Here is a 13,419-nt window from a genome sequence, read left to right as displayed (position 1 = left end):
AGTGGGGTCTCAGGAGAGGGGCTACTGAATGCAGGGACCACAGACCTGCTGCCAACACTTAATTATTTCGACATTCATTTGACTGTTTACTCTCAAGTACTGGCCAAGGAGCACAAATAAGAGCACAAAGAGTCACAACAACTGTGGATTATGAGCTCCCTGTAGCAGGCTCATGGTCAGCCTCCCTGCACATTGAGTCTGTTGTGCCTGCAACAGGAATTGGTATGTGATCTCCCCCTCTTTATCTCAGCCCCTGAGAAGTTCTGCTTCCTTCCTCGCCAGGAGAGTGTCAGGCAGCCAGCCAAGGGTCAGCCCATCACACCCACACAGTGTCATTTATCCCTACACATTCACAGATTGGGAACAACCATGTATGTCATGCTGGCTCCAAATGAAGTAAGTCCACGTTTTAACAGTGAGTACGTTTATTGAGGTGTCTGAAGTTCTGCACTCCATTGGACACTGTTCATAATTTAAAGGCTAGAGCAAAACATTGTGACAGGCTCCAACTGGGATATTAAAAAACTCACAAAGTCATGTCACTTAAGAAATAGCTAAACTGTTCAATCATTTTGGTCTTCATCCCAGTCTTTCTTTCCTGATGGAGGTTTTGGGCCACCAGCTGGTTTTGCCATAATGATCTTGAAGAAAACAGAGAAATAAAAAAAGCTGATGTTAAAATCAGGCTCGTACCCTACTCTTACAGCCACATGATGCTGACTGCTGGCATTCACTACATTCATGCAGTTTCCCCACTCTGAACCTAAGCCAGTGAATATTACTATCCATCTAATTGAGATATTAACAACTTTCTTTTCTTTCTTGAGAATGGTAGAAGCTGACCCCGATACAGTAAAAAAAGGTATTTTACCTCATTTTTGCATGCAAAGTAAGACTTCAGTTAGTCTACAGAAAGTGAGTGCTTAAATAGACCAACAGCAGACTAGTTTACAGAGTGCACACTACAGAAAGGAGGATTATCAAAGCTACTGTTCTCAGTTATTGTCTCTAAGTATCACACTTTAAAACCATGAAGTCCGTGTTAAAGCACATTCTCTGCACTGCCTATATGGACAAGTAAGGTAAAACTGAACCTGCACTTGTCATCCCTTCCATGAAAATTTGGATTTAGGAGCAGAATTCGTTTGCAAAGGCACAAATACAAGATGTAGCAATCAGCACACAGCAAACGACAGCAGTGTTATGTGTTCTCAAGGAGAATCCAATCTGCCATGTGCTTGTCAATGAACTCATGCATGCACTCACACAGATACCTCTCTGCTAGAAAAACAGAGCTTACTGCACACTAGTTTTCAGGCTCATCTTTCCAGTCATCCTTATCCCAATGTCCTTGTTGCTTAGGGGCTTTTGGACCGCCTGCTGTTTTTGCCATAATGATCTACAGAAATTTTACATGCAAATTCGTTTTTGCTGAAGCTTCACAAAATAATAAAAGATTTCTATCATTATGACAGTAATCTCTATCTTTCCTAAAAATGGGATTTTCATGTAACAATATATGACAGAAGGCTTCTTCTATTGAAGCTTGTTCCTACAGAAGTTAGGGTTAACTCTCTGGATACAAATATCAACTGTCTTTAAAATATCAACAAAATCTTTTTAAAAAAATCCTAAACCCAACAAACATTAATAGTACTGCTATAGTAAAGCAGCCACATTCCAGATTACAAGCTCTTGAACAAATTACTTCCTGGCTTTCAGAAATGAACAAACCACATTCTCAAGTAGCATTATTTTTATGCCTTCCATTTCCAGGAGATTCCGTCTATTTGCATGAGGGTTCTGCCAGGTTTTAACTCAGCACCCAAATGACACATAAGCTTACCTGATCAACCCTTAGGACAGTTACTGCTGCATTTGTAGCTAGCTTGATACCCCAGAATTTTCCAAGATAGGTGTCTAACACACCAGCTTCCAACATGTCCTTCACCGCAGCAGCTTCAGCCTGTCAGATGGGCAAAAAACATTATTGAAAACTTTCTCAGGCTTTTACCCAGCAAGGTGGTATCACTTTTCTGATCTCCTCCCTTCAGAAAACCTTCATTCCTAACCCATTAGCAGGAAGACAAAGTCAGTAATTACTGAAGACTTACTCCCTGTCACATTAGTTCAGTATCCCCCTCCACCTCTGACCTAAGGCCACTACACTATACTGAATAGAACTGCTTGCTGATAAAAACGAACATTTAACTATTTCAATTCCAATAAATTATTATTCTAGGCTGTGCAACACAGAGCTTCCAACAATTCAAAATAATCTATAAATACTTCATACTGATAGAAGTGCTATTAGGTATAACCCTGCACTGCAGGGCAACAAGTAACATGAAAGACTATTTACCTCAATATCAAATCCAACATTTTTCTTCCCTTCCTGATGCACAGCATAAAGTTTGGAGATGACCTCATTAGCCTTTACTCCAGAGTTTTCTGCCAGTGCTCGAGGAATGGCTTCAAATGCCTCAGCAAACTTCTTGATGGCATATTGGTCAAGTCCAGGACAAGTCTAAAGTGAAGTTGAAAACCACGTCAGCATTTCAAAAACTGTAAGATAGGGAAGCATTTCCTCCCACACTTGTTTTTAATACACAACTATATATGTTGGTATAAAATAGTATTTGTGGTTTTTTTGTAAAATGTGTGTGTGAAGACGAAAAGCCAAGAAGCCTGTTTGCTGTACCTCTCCATACGATGTGATCTGCTTGGCTAATTCAATCTCTGTTGCACCACCTCCAGGAACAAGACGTTTATCCTGTGGAAAGACCACACCAAAACACAGTGTTTTGCTTAAAGCATCTATTACTTTTTATTGGTTTTGGATTTTTCTAGTATATCAAGAATGCAGCAGAAATTTATTCCACACAGACTTAGTAAGAATCGGAACAAACACACATTATAAGGGAAATCTACCAGAATTTACTCGTTCATTCCAATGTCTTTGAAGAAAAACAGCTTCTTTTGTAAAAAGCAAAATAATAATGCAGTGGGGGTTTTGTGTCTGGGATTTTTTGGCTTTTTTTGTAACAACTTCAATTCATGGTTAACTGTAACAGCATTCCTGGATTTTCTCGTCTTTTCTATTATTTCGGTGGGAAGTATCATACAGGAAACCAATCTACTGTACACTAAGTTTAATATGTCAACAGGTATCACAAGGTGTTGGGAGTTTTTGTTTTGTTTTCTTTCACTTTAAATTAAGCATTTTGTACATCCTTTGGCAAACCAGAATTTACTTAATAACTCTGGTCTTTTAACCCACAAAGTAACCATCATAAATCTTAAAACAGGATAACTCCTGGACACAATCATAAATGCACAGCATTTCTGTATTCTAAATCAATATCCATGTCTTGGTATGTAGAAGAGATTAACAGTTTTAACAATTTTTGCATGCCATTTTCCAAGTAAATACAAGAACATTTCCTTTTGTATAAAAAGAGGAAAAATGAAATAATAATATTTAAGACCACATAAGCTGCTCACAAAAAAAAATCCTCTGTAAGACTTGAGTTCTTCCATCCATAAAAACCTATCTGTATTATGTGGAGGAAGCATGAGTTATCACCAATGAACTAGAAATTCAGTCTCCAACCAGTCAGTTTCTCCTGATCCCAAGTGACAAAGCTATCTAGCTTTTCTTCTGTGCCTGGTTTCCAAAGAACATTACAAAACTTCTACAGAGTAAGTCAAGAAAGAGCTGGCTGTCTTTAGAAAGTAGCAAAGCTAATCTGCCTTCAAGAACTCACTCATTACTGGAAAATGGAGTGCAGTCCATGTTGAGCACCACCTTTCTTGTACCCTATGTTCACAATGGCAATCTTCTCTACACAGCCCTCCACATCTCAATACTACACAGCCATCTCCCCAACTCCAGAAGGCACCTAAGCAGATTAGAATCTACAGCCTTTGTAGCAACGAGCACAGGGCAGGCTCAAGTCTTGCCTCAAACTGATCCACTTCTCACTTTTGATAACTCAAGTGTTCTTATTACTCACCCTTGTGAGTACTTTGAAAGTATTGACACCATCATCCACTGCTCTCTCTATGTCATCCATCAGATTGTCTGTAGATCCACGAATGAGAATAGTAGAAATGGCACCATCCTCCTTTTCTGTTCAGAGACATGCATTACTGAATTAATTCATTAATCTTATATCTAAAACACATACAAACACACAAACACAACAGCAATGTCAGAAGTTCTACAGAACATACATACCATGCTTAAACACCACAACCTGTGTATCCCCAACCTCTGATAAATACACACTATTGCAGTGACCCATTTCTTCAAGAGTAGGGGGAGTCTGGAAAGAAAAACATGAGTTAAGAATTGAACCTGCTCATCAGTTCTCACCCTCCTGCACCTCATTTGGGAGGTACATACCAGTCTGGGTAGGGCTGTTGCACCAACAGTTTTGCACAGTCTTCTCAGGTCCCACTTGGAGTTCAGCCTTTAAAAACAAATTTCCATAACAATGTTAACACATACAAGAGTATTCTCTTAATTTGGCAGCATTTTGTGAACCAATGGCAAGATCAAAATTTACTGCATCAAGTATCAAGCATGCACTCAATTATTTTTTTGAGTTATAAATATCAGTTTCCAAGGATAGTGTGCAAATTTTAAAACAAATAAGAGCTTCAAACACATGGAAATCACCAAGCTTCATCCACTATTGCAAAAGATTTGATCTTTAAAATGCCTCTGTAATAATAATCCTTCTTTGTTATACAACATTACAGTATCACACTCCATTTCCAGAAGTACAGACTTTTTGGACAGCACCAATAAATTTACAGCTTTCAACAAAGGACCACTTATCTGCGTGAGATGGTGAGAGCTGCTGCTAAGTATATCTGACTTTATGTGATGCAGGATATATTCTGAAGATGTACAAACATGATTCATAGGAAAAAAGACAAACAGAGCAGAAAAATGACAGAAAAGTCATTAAGTTAAGAATTTCCATCTATAAATACATTAGTGATACACAGAGGCATCTCATCATTTCTAAATCATCACATGAGGACTGTGAAGAGGGAAAACCATTGTGGAATAGTCTCACGTGCCTTTGAGACCATATCCCTCTTTACCAGAGCCACGAATTTTGATATTCTGGATTTTGACTGTGCTGTAGAAACACTTAAACCAAAATAACAGTATATACACTACACTGTAGATATAACCAATATATACAAGTTACTCCCCCAGTTAGCTGTCAGAGGTGAAATTCTATCAAGAAACTTAAGATATGAAACAACCAAGTTGAAGGTCAGATTTTGGCTTACTAGAAGAACACACGTAATCTGCAGTATTTTGTTGGTAATTAATTTAAGAGCTAAGAGATAAGATGGCAAGTCCATTTCATAAATCTGGTAGACCAAATGTTTTTGTGCTCTCCTAGTACTTACCTGACTAACATAAGATTGTATTTGTTGGCATAATGAAGAGCCATATCTGCCACTTTGCCACCTGTTACTACTACGTTTGCACCACTATCAGCAATAGCTTTGACTTGCAAATCCATTAGATTTTCTTCTCCTTTACTGAAATTCATCAATTCTTCAGCATTCTTTATTAGGACGGTGCCCTAGTAAAACATATACACTGTTACAGTTTACCATTAAACCACATGCCTACAAGTTTCTGACAAACCATTTTGTCTCCCAACCTAACTATAACCTTCAAGTCATTCTATTTTGTAATACTGACACCCTCCCCAGGCAACAGGGTAAAACAAGAGGAAAAAAAAAGGAAACCACCAGGGAATTCTAGACAACCTTGAGGTTCAGAAATTCGAGCTGTAGTTTGGCTCACATAACCCAACGAAACCAACGCCATTTCCCCTATCTCAAAAACCCTGTGAAGCAATCAAGGTTCAAAACTTTTCTATGAACTTTTTTAAACTAACAAAATCAATATTCAAAATATCTCAATCACCAAGTGTCGAGAATATTTATAGCCAAGTCTAAAAATAAGAGCACATAAGCATAAACAGAGATGTAACTTATTTTGAGCTTTAACATACCTTAGTTTCAGTTATCATACCATCAAAAGGGCAGGAATACACAGCTATTTTTGCATCTTTGACAGAAGTAACATCTCCTTCAGTTTCTTTTTTAAAAACCATGCCATGCAGTACTGAGGAAGCAGAAATACCAGCACCCTGAAAGGAAATAAATGGAATCTGAGACTTTTTACAAGGGCAAGTAGTGATGGGACAAGGGAGAATGGTTTCCCACTGAAAGAAACTAAGTCTAGATTAAATATCAGGAAAAAATTCTTCCATGTGAGGGTGGTGAGGCCCTGGCACAGGTTGCCCAGAGAAGCTGTGGCTGGCCCTATACCTGGAAGTGTTCAAGGCCAGGCTGGACATGGTTTGGAGCAGCCTGGTCTAGTGGAAGGTGCCCCTGCCCATGGTAGGGGGCTGGAACTGAGGGATCTTTAAGACACATTCCAACCCAAACCACTCTTTGGTTCTATGAATGGGGGAACATCATATTACTGACCATTTATTGTCAGAAAGCTGCACTATTCTGCCTGAAAAGCAAACCTTACAATCATTTGGATGGAACACCCTAAGTGTAAGACTTTAGCTTATTCAGCAACAAAAACATTGTCTAACAAGTTCCCATTTTAGATTACTTTCAATATTAGTGATTTTTGTTTCTGACTGTTTCTACTGGGCACTAAAGAAGAGAAGTGAAGACTAATTTCCAAAATTTACTACACATGCCACAACAAAATTAGGAAAGACTCTTTGGAAGTTCAAAGATTAACCTTCATTACACTGTTTACCTTAATAATCACAGCAAAGACAGCTACTTCAAACTTACCACAATTTTGCACACTCTGATATTATCAACGTTGAAATGACCAGAATCAGGAAGAATAGAAACTGGCAAAAAAAAAAAGAAAAAAAAAAAAATTAGTATGTCTTGCCTAGTGAATAAAGTAGACCAATGACAGCATAAATAATGCCTGCAATTTTTCTGAACTACTGAATTTCAGTGGTTTGAGATACCTGCTTAAATTCAAGACAATTATAACCTACTAATAACTGGCATAAAGAGAAACAGAATTTTTTTTTTATAAAGTAATAATCAGAAAGAAATAATTAACTAAGCAGTCTGAATAAATAAGTTTAAATATGCACTCATACAGATACAGTCAAGAGACAAGTGTGACCCAGAGTATTTAGAGCAAACACTGGAACTAAAAATGAAGGTTTTTTCCTGAAAATCTAAAGGGAGAACAACTCAACAGAACTACAGTCTTGCTTCCATTGTTCTGTGGCTGCAACTAATATCCGCTTATGTGAAGCGCAATATGTCCTCCTAATGATATAAAAAGAGGGAAAACGATGGGTTTCTAAAAAGGTCACTGAAAAGACTTGAAAGCTATTTCTAGGAATGCTTAGTAGGAAAGGCAAACCTTTTCTGAGCCACAATGCCAATGCAGAGTTCAACGTGAGGAAGATTACTGTCATTTCAGAGATAAAGCGTTCCATCCAATCCAACCTAACCATACTTTCCATCTTACATGAAGAAGTAACAACCCTAAGCAAACCTCCTGTTTTTTAGCTGCATACCCACACCTATTCCTGCCCACTTACCACAGGCCTGAGCAATAAGCTTTGCCAAGAACTGTTCATTGCCATATTGTTTGCTCATCACTGACGTGTGCAACAAAGATGCCACTTCTTCAACATCTCGAAGGTTCTTTGCAGAACAGCACACCAAGTCTGGAAGAATTTCTAGGGCTTTCTTGCAAGCCTTTTCATATCCTTCTATCACCTGTGCAGCAAACAGTAAATATTCACTACAACATTTCATACTGTTTTTATCTGCTTTTCAAACTGCCATAAAACATTAATAGATGCAAAAGTTTTATTATAAGGGAAGCAAGCAATCACAAGCAGCAGAACACATGGTTCTCCTTCAAACATCTTTATCTAAAAAATCAGTTGAGAAGAAAGCAGATGATTCACAATATTATGACCCAAGAATACTGACCAGTGGCAATCTGGATTCAAGCTGTGTGAACTGTAATGAGACTATAACTTGCCTCCGAGACAGATAACCCCATCCTCAGAAGGTCTTCTGCTAACTCCAGAAGAACTCCAGCAAAAACAAGGACAAAGTTCGTTCCATCTCCAACTTCTTGTTCTTGCATGTGTGAAGCCATCACAAGCATTTTTGCAGCAGGATGCTGAACCTATAAAAGACATTACACATCTTGGTTACCAACATCCCACCTAAGATTGTGGCTTCAAGCTTTTCTACGTATCTTTCTAAGCTCTCTTATTTGAAATTGTACCTAGAGATACTAATAATGCACAAAATTGGAAAAGAAACAGCATAGATAATCTAGATTGGCTAACGTCCCTAGCAAGAAAAAGGACAAATATATATTAAAAAAAAAAAAAAATCAGAGAACTGAGCATTGCCCCTACAACATGCATTAGACATCCTTGACATTGGTTCTGAACTACTTTTACAGGATGCAGTGGCTTCACAACTCAGTTCTGCAACAGGAAAACAGTCTGGAGTTTAGATCTTCAAACTGAATTCATGTGTAACATACAAAGTACATGTCTAAATAACAGTTTAATTTTAATGGGGGTGAGTGGGGAGGCTCTGCTTAAAGATTCCACTGCTTCACTTTTCTTTCAAATAAATGCAATAAAACACTATATTCCTGAATACTTATACCTAACATTTTATACCAGAAAGTAACATGCAAAACTCATCAGAGTAGGTCCCTAGTATGCAGACTATATTTTTTAAAAACACAACTGAGACTTCCACAGTTATTCTACTCATATGGAACACCAACACAATGCATTCAGTAAGGAACTACTTCATTCTTACATTATTTCTATCACCAAGTATAAAATTCAGTAAAATATTATTCATGTTGTTCAAGTATCAATTTGAAGTCAGAGGAAGAATTAAGAGAGGATAGCCTTTTCATGCCTTTACAGTATTTACAGAAGGATGCTGCCATAGCCTCAGATTCTTAAATTCAATTGATGGATTCCAAGCAGTCAGGAGAACATGGCAACCAACAACACTGGGATATTAACTCAACAGGTATGCCACGGAGACTTTTCCAAACCACTGCATTTCTAGACATATCCCCTTCTAAACCTACTGGTTTGGCGGAAAGTAGGGAATTATTAAGCATCTCCTATAACTATTAATGCTGCTTCACAGAAGAATTATATTCTTCACTGTGGACCTCAAATTCAGTGAAAAAAGTAAATGATTTCCAAAGTGACATATGGAAATCATCTGGCAAAGTGACATTTCCTTACTGACAGTCAGAACCATAGCAGCCCATGAGCAGAAACACTGACATCTTCTGAAGCAAGAAAATCTACCTCTAGCTCTCTCAGGATAGTAGCAGCATCATTTGTAACAAAAAGCTTCTCCAGATGATTGATAACCATTTTGTTCATTCCTAAATGGGAAAACAAAATAATTTTTAAAAATCATTCATTATGCACACAATATCCTGTACACATACACTGTTTCGTAACTTTCAGGTGTATCTTGCACATGAAAGTGTTAGTTCTGTTTATAATTTAAGAACTTTAAAAGATTTTTGTGAAATAACACTTGAAGTATGTGACATTAAGGAGAAATCAGTAGTTTCTGAGTAAGCAGTTTTCTTTCCAGAAATATCAGCACATTATTTAATTAAACAATACAGGGGAATATCTTTTGTTTCCATATATCTAACTGAACAAGATTATGTTCGCTGTGACTACTACCACGTTATCGTGTTTCCTTTAATTTTTGTGCTTTTTCGTGTATTTTATACCATGTCTCAAAGCAAACACAGTAACTGTGACAAAAACCTGGCAAAAGCAGACACTGAGCATAACTCAAAAGCTATCAAAACAAAATCTGATTTCTACAGTCACAAAGAACATGTTCACAGTTTTAGAGCAAGTCCAGTGTGTTTCCCCCAGAAACAAACAGCTGCTCCTTTGTCAAGGTTATGTTTAGCCTCCAAACATAGCATTTGTCTCAAAAATGCAGCATTAATTTTAGGATTTATTTACCATTTGGTCCATAAGCTGTACGGGTGGTTTGAGCGAGTTCTTTGCATGCCTGAATGTTTCTATAGACAGCTTCTTCTAGTCCTGAATAATGCTAAAGAGAAAAATGACAGATAAGAATTAGGCTAACAAAAAAAAAAAAAAAAAAAAAGATGAACTAGTAACTTCTCATCAAAGCAGTGCCAATCTAGTGAGTCCCTCAAAGTTTTTTATTAATATACATTTGGTATTTCACTTACAGTTTAAACAGACACCAAACCTTACCCAAAGACAGTGAGAACTACTGTGTACATCTTCTCAACAGCTCAGTAGGCACAAAAAGCTTCTAAACAGAAAATCTGAACCGTGACTCGACTTGCAATACAGTTTGCATCCCCTCAGTCTTCCAAAAAAGTTTTGTGACATGCCAAAGAGAAACAGAAAACAACCGAAACCCAGCTGGAGAGGGGCAAGGGCTTTTGTATGTGCTTCTTTACTCGCACCTTTGTATGCTACAAAAATCATTTAACTCAGTTCTACATTCAAAACATTTGTGATTTGAAAATACAGAAACAGAATGATTAAGCAAAATATTTGTGCTTGAGAAGGTGATCAGCCTGGCTTCAGTTTGGAAACCTTAAGACAAGATGGGATCCCCAGAAAGGGCCCTAAGAAAGAAGAAAAAGCAGGATAAAAAGTACTGTGCAGCCCATAAGAGAAGGGAGAAAAGTAGCAATAATGTTTGCTTTCTAAATACAAACCAAATATCTCAGATTGCCAGCTGCCTCCTTGTTTTGCAGAAGACAACTCTTGCTGTTCTGACCTTGAATTGTCTAACAGTGAACCAGCAGTCAGGCCATTCTGCTTCCCTGTTTTGCCCCTGCCCTAGACATATGCCATTATTTGGCTCCAAGAAGGATTCTAAAAAGAAACAAAGAGGGCTTTCAGAGCTGCTACCTCCACTCTTCTTTCTATTATGTAGAAGCAAACAGAAATTTTCCTATTTTCCTTCTTTCTTGGAGAGAGGGGCTTTGGACAAGGGCCTGGAAAGACAGGACAAGGGGGAATGGCTTCCTGTCGAAAGAGAATAGGTTTAGATTAAGTATTAGGAAGAAATTCTTCCCTGTGAGGGTGGTGAGGCTCTGGCACAGATTTCCCAGAAAAATTGTGGATGCACAACCCTGGAAGCGTCCAAGACTAGGCTGGATGGGGTTTAGAGCTAAATGATTTTTAAGGTCCCTTTTAATCCAAACCCTTCTGTTGATTCTATGAATAAGAAAGAAAAATCCCACACCTGCTTGCTTTCAGTCCACTTTTCAAAGAAAGGTTCTCCTTTATTAAGGCATAGTCCTTCAACTCTACCAAATCTTTATTATGTTAACGTTAAATATAATGAAACCGGACTTAATGGCAAGGAAACATACAGGAACTACTACATTGTTCTGCATCGCTGACAAAGGTTAACAGAAAAAGTCAAGCACAAGTGCAGAGAACGACCCGGACACGTCTGAACAGCTTTCAACTACAGGCCCCGGCTGACTGCTGCTGTCCAGCCCCTGTGAGAGCTCCCCGAACAGCGTGGGCACGAGTCGGACCCCGGCTCATCCCCGGGGCGGCGGGATGAAGCGGCAGGGCCCGGGATCCCGGCCCCGCAGAGACTTCTCGAAGGCCGCGTGTGCCGGGCGCCGCCCTGCAGGGCCGGGCAGGCTCGGATCCCCGCAGCCCAAAGGCCGCGGAGGGGCCCCGGGCCGGGAGAGGGACAGTGCGCGAACCCCCCGGGCCCCCGCCCTGCGGGACACGTGGTGCCGCCTGGCCCTGCCGGCCTTCCGGGGCTTTCCCCGCACCGCCACCCTGAGACTCCTCTCGCATCCATCCATCCATTTATCCGCGCATACATCCAAAGGCGGTCTCACCTTCGCCCCTTCCTTGAGCATCTGGGCGAAGCCCGGGGCCTTGGGGACGTGCAACGCCATCTCCGCTCCGCTCCGTGCTGGGGCTGCGGCGGCGGGAGCGCGCGGGGCACGGCGGGAGCGCGGGGCCGCGCAGGCGCGGGGCGGGCCGGGCCGGGTCTGTGAGGGGCGCGGGCAGCGGGGCTCGTCACGCTTAGGCCTGGCCGGGTTGGCAGCCGGCAGAGCGTCGGGAAAGGAGGTTGGCTCCCTCTGAGCTTTTCTTTCGCTGTCGAATTTAGTAGACCGTCCCTCAGGCGTTTCTCGGTACGCTTTGCGATGGAATTTTCAGGAACAGTGCAGAGCTTTTATGGCTGCCGATGATAAACGCTCATCATAAAACTGAGTAGACTCCAGTCAATTGTTTCGCTTAGTACATACTTGTCCAAACGGAAGCACAATGCACAGACAGGAAAACTAAGTGTCACAGAACTACAGAGTGGTTGGGGTCGAAAGGGATCTCAAAGCTCATCCAGATCCACGCCCTGCCATGGGCAGGATCACCTTCCACTAGACCGGGCAGCTCCGAGCCCTGTCCAAACTGGCCTTCAACACTTGCACGGTTGGGGCGGCCACAGCTTCTCTGGGCAACCTGTGCCAGGCCCTCACCACCCTCACAGGGAGGAATTTCTTCCTAATACCCAATCTAAACCTGCTTGCTTTCAGTTTGAAGCCATTTCCCTTTGTCCTGTTATTGTCCACAAAAATCAGATTCATTACCTGGTGTGCAACATGCCAATAATTAAACAAGAGGGTCATTGATGATTTATTTCAGAGTTGTACAAGCCTGGGTGCTCAGTGGACTTCCACAAATAATGCATGCCAATTATGAAAATGTTTTAATACATTTTAGCAAACAAAGGAGTTAGTATTCATTGGCTGCAAGTTACATAGTTCTCTTATTAATTAGTATTCTATTTGCTGTTTTTTAATGATTCTTGCTTCTCATGTCAATTAGTCTTTTGAGTCAGTGGGTTTATTGAGTTGGTGGTCCATGAGTCAGTGGTAATGATCTCCCCCTGCCAGAATTACCCTTTACCCAGTTCAAGCTGATTTCAGCATGATTGCTGAGTTGGTTTTATTAGGTTTTCTTCGGCCAGATATCCTTGTGGCCCATAAATTCTGCATGCTATGTGTCCACTATCAGTGGGTATCCTTCTTCCCTTTGTTATCCTTCCCCTGCATCTGAGATCATTAAAGCATGTCAAGCCCTAAACCTTAACAAGGCAATTCTCCCAACAAGTAATTTTCTTTTCTAACACCTGGACATCACTTAGAACTTGCTTGTTAGCTTCTATCTATTTCAGGGATTAAATCTCCCTTCTTGTTGATTCAACTTGAAAGTATACAAGGACCAAACATTAAGGAATATCCTTTCTTATGAGAATTTTATATATTCC

At 40.1% G+C, this 13,419-nt stretch overlaps 1 protein-coding gene across 2 annotated transcripts; it reads right to left on the bottom strand.

Annotated features, from left to right (window-relative positions):
- Positions 1-407: 407 nt before the first annotated feature.
- Positions 408-12,108, bottom strand: CCT8 (chaperonin containing TCP1 subunit 8). Of its 2 annotated transcripts, XM_042031502.1 has the most exons (16): positions 11,987-12,108; positions 10,098-10,188; positions 9,411-9,490; positions 8,093-8,242; positions 7,641-7,821; positions 6,862-6,923; positions 6,054-6,191; positions 5,437-5,615; positions 4,409-4,475; positions 4,241-4,328; positions 4,017-4,132; positions 2,702-2,773; positions 2,363-2,527; positions 1,847-1,966; positions 1,301-1,399; positions 577-641 (listed from the first exon to the last, which is right to left on the bottom strand). In XM_042031502.1, the coding sequence occupies exons 1-15, from the start codon at positions 12,044-12,046 to the stop codon at positions 1,307-1,309; spliced, it is 1,662 nt and encodes a 553-aa protein (XP_041887436.1). In that variant the 5' UTR covers positions 12,047-12,108; the 3' UTR covers positions 577-641; positions 1,301-1,306. The 2 variants fall into 2 exon arrangements, with proteins under 2 accessions (XP_041887437.1, XP_041887436.1); XM_042031503.1 differs by lacking the exon at positions 1,301-1,399 and having other exon boundaries at positions 408-641; positions 11,987-12,107.
- Positions 12,109-13,419: the final 1,311 nt, after the last annotated feature.

The sequence above is a fragment of the Corvus kubaryi genome, unplaced genomic scaffold, assembly GCF_017639235.1.
Source record: "Corvus kubaryi isolate FWS band 111438036 unplaced genomic scaffold, C.kubaryi_AGA036_p1.0 37341, whole genome shotgun sequence".
NCBI classification, from domain to species: domain Eukaryota; kingdom Metazoa; phylum Chordata; class Aves; order Passeriformes; family Corvidae; genus Corvus; species Corvus kubaryi.
Note: the sequence above shows the minus strand (reverse complement) of the source record. Positions and strands in the feature narration are given on the sequence as shown.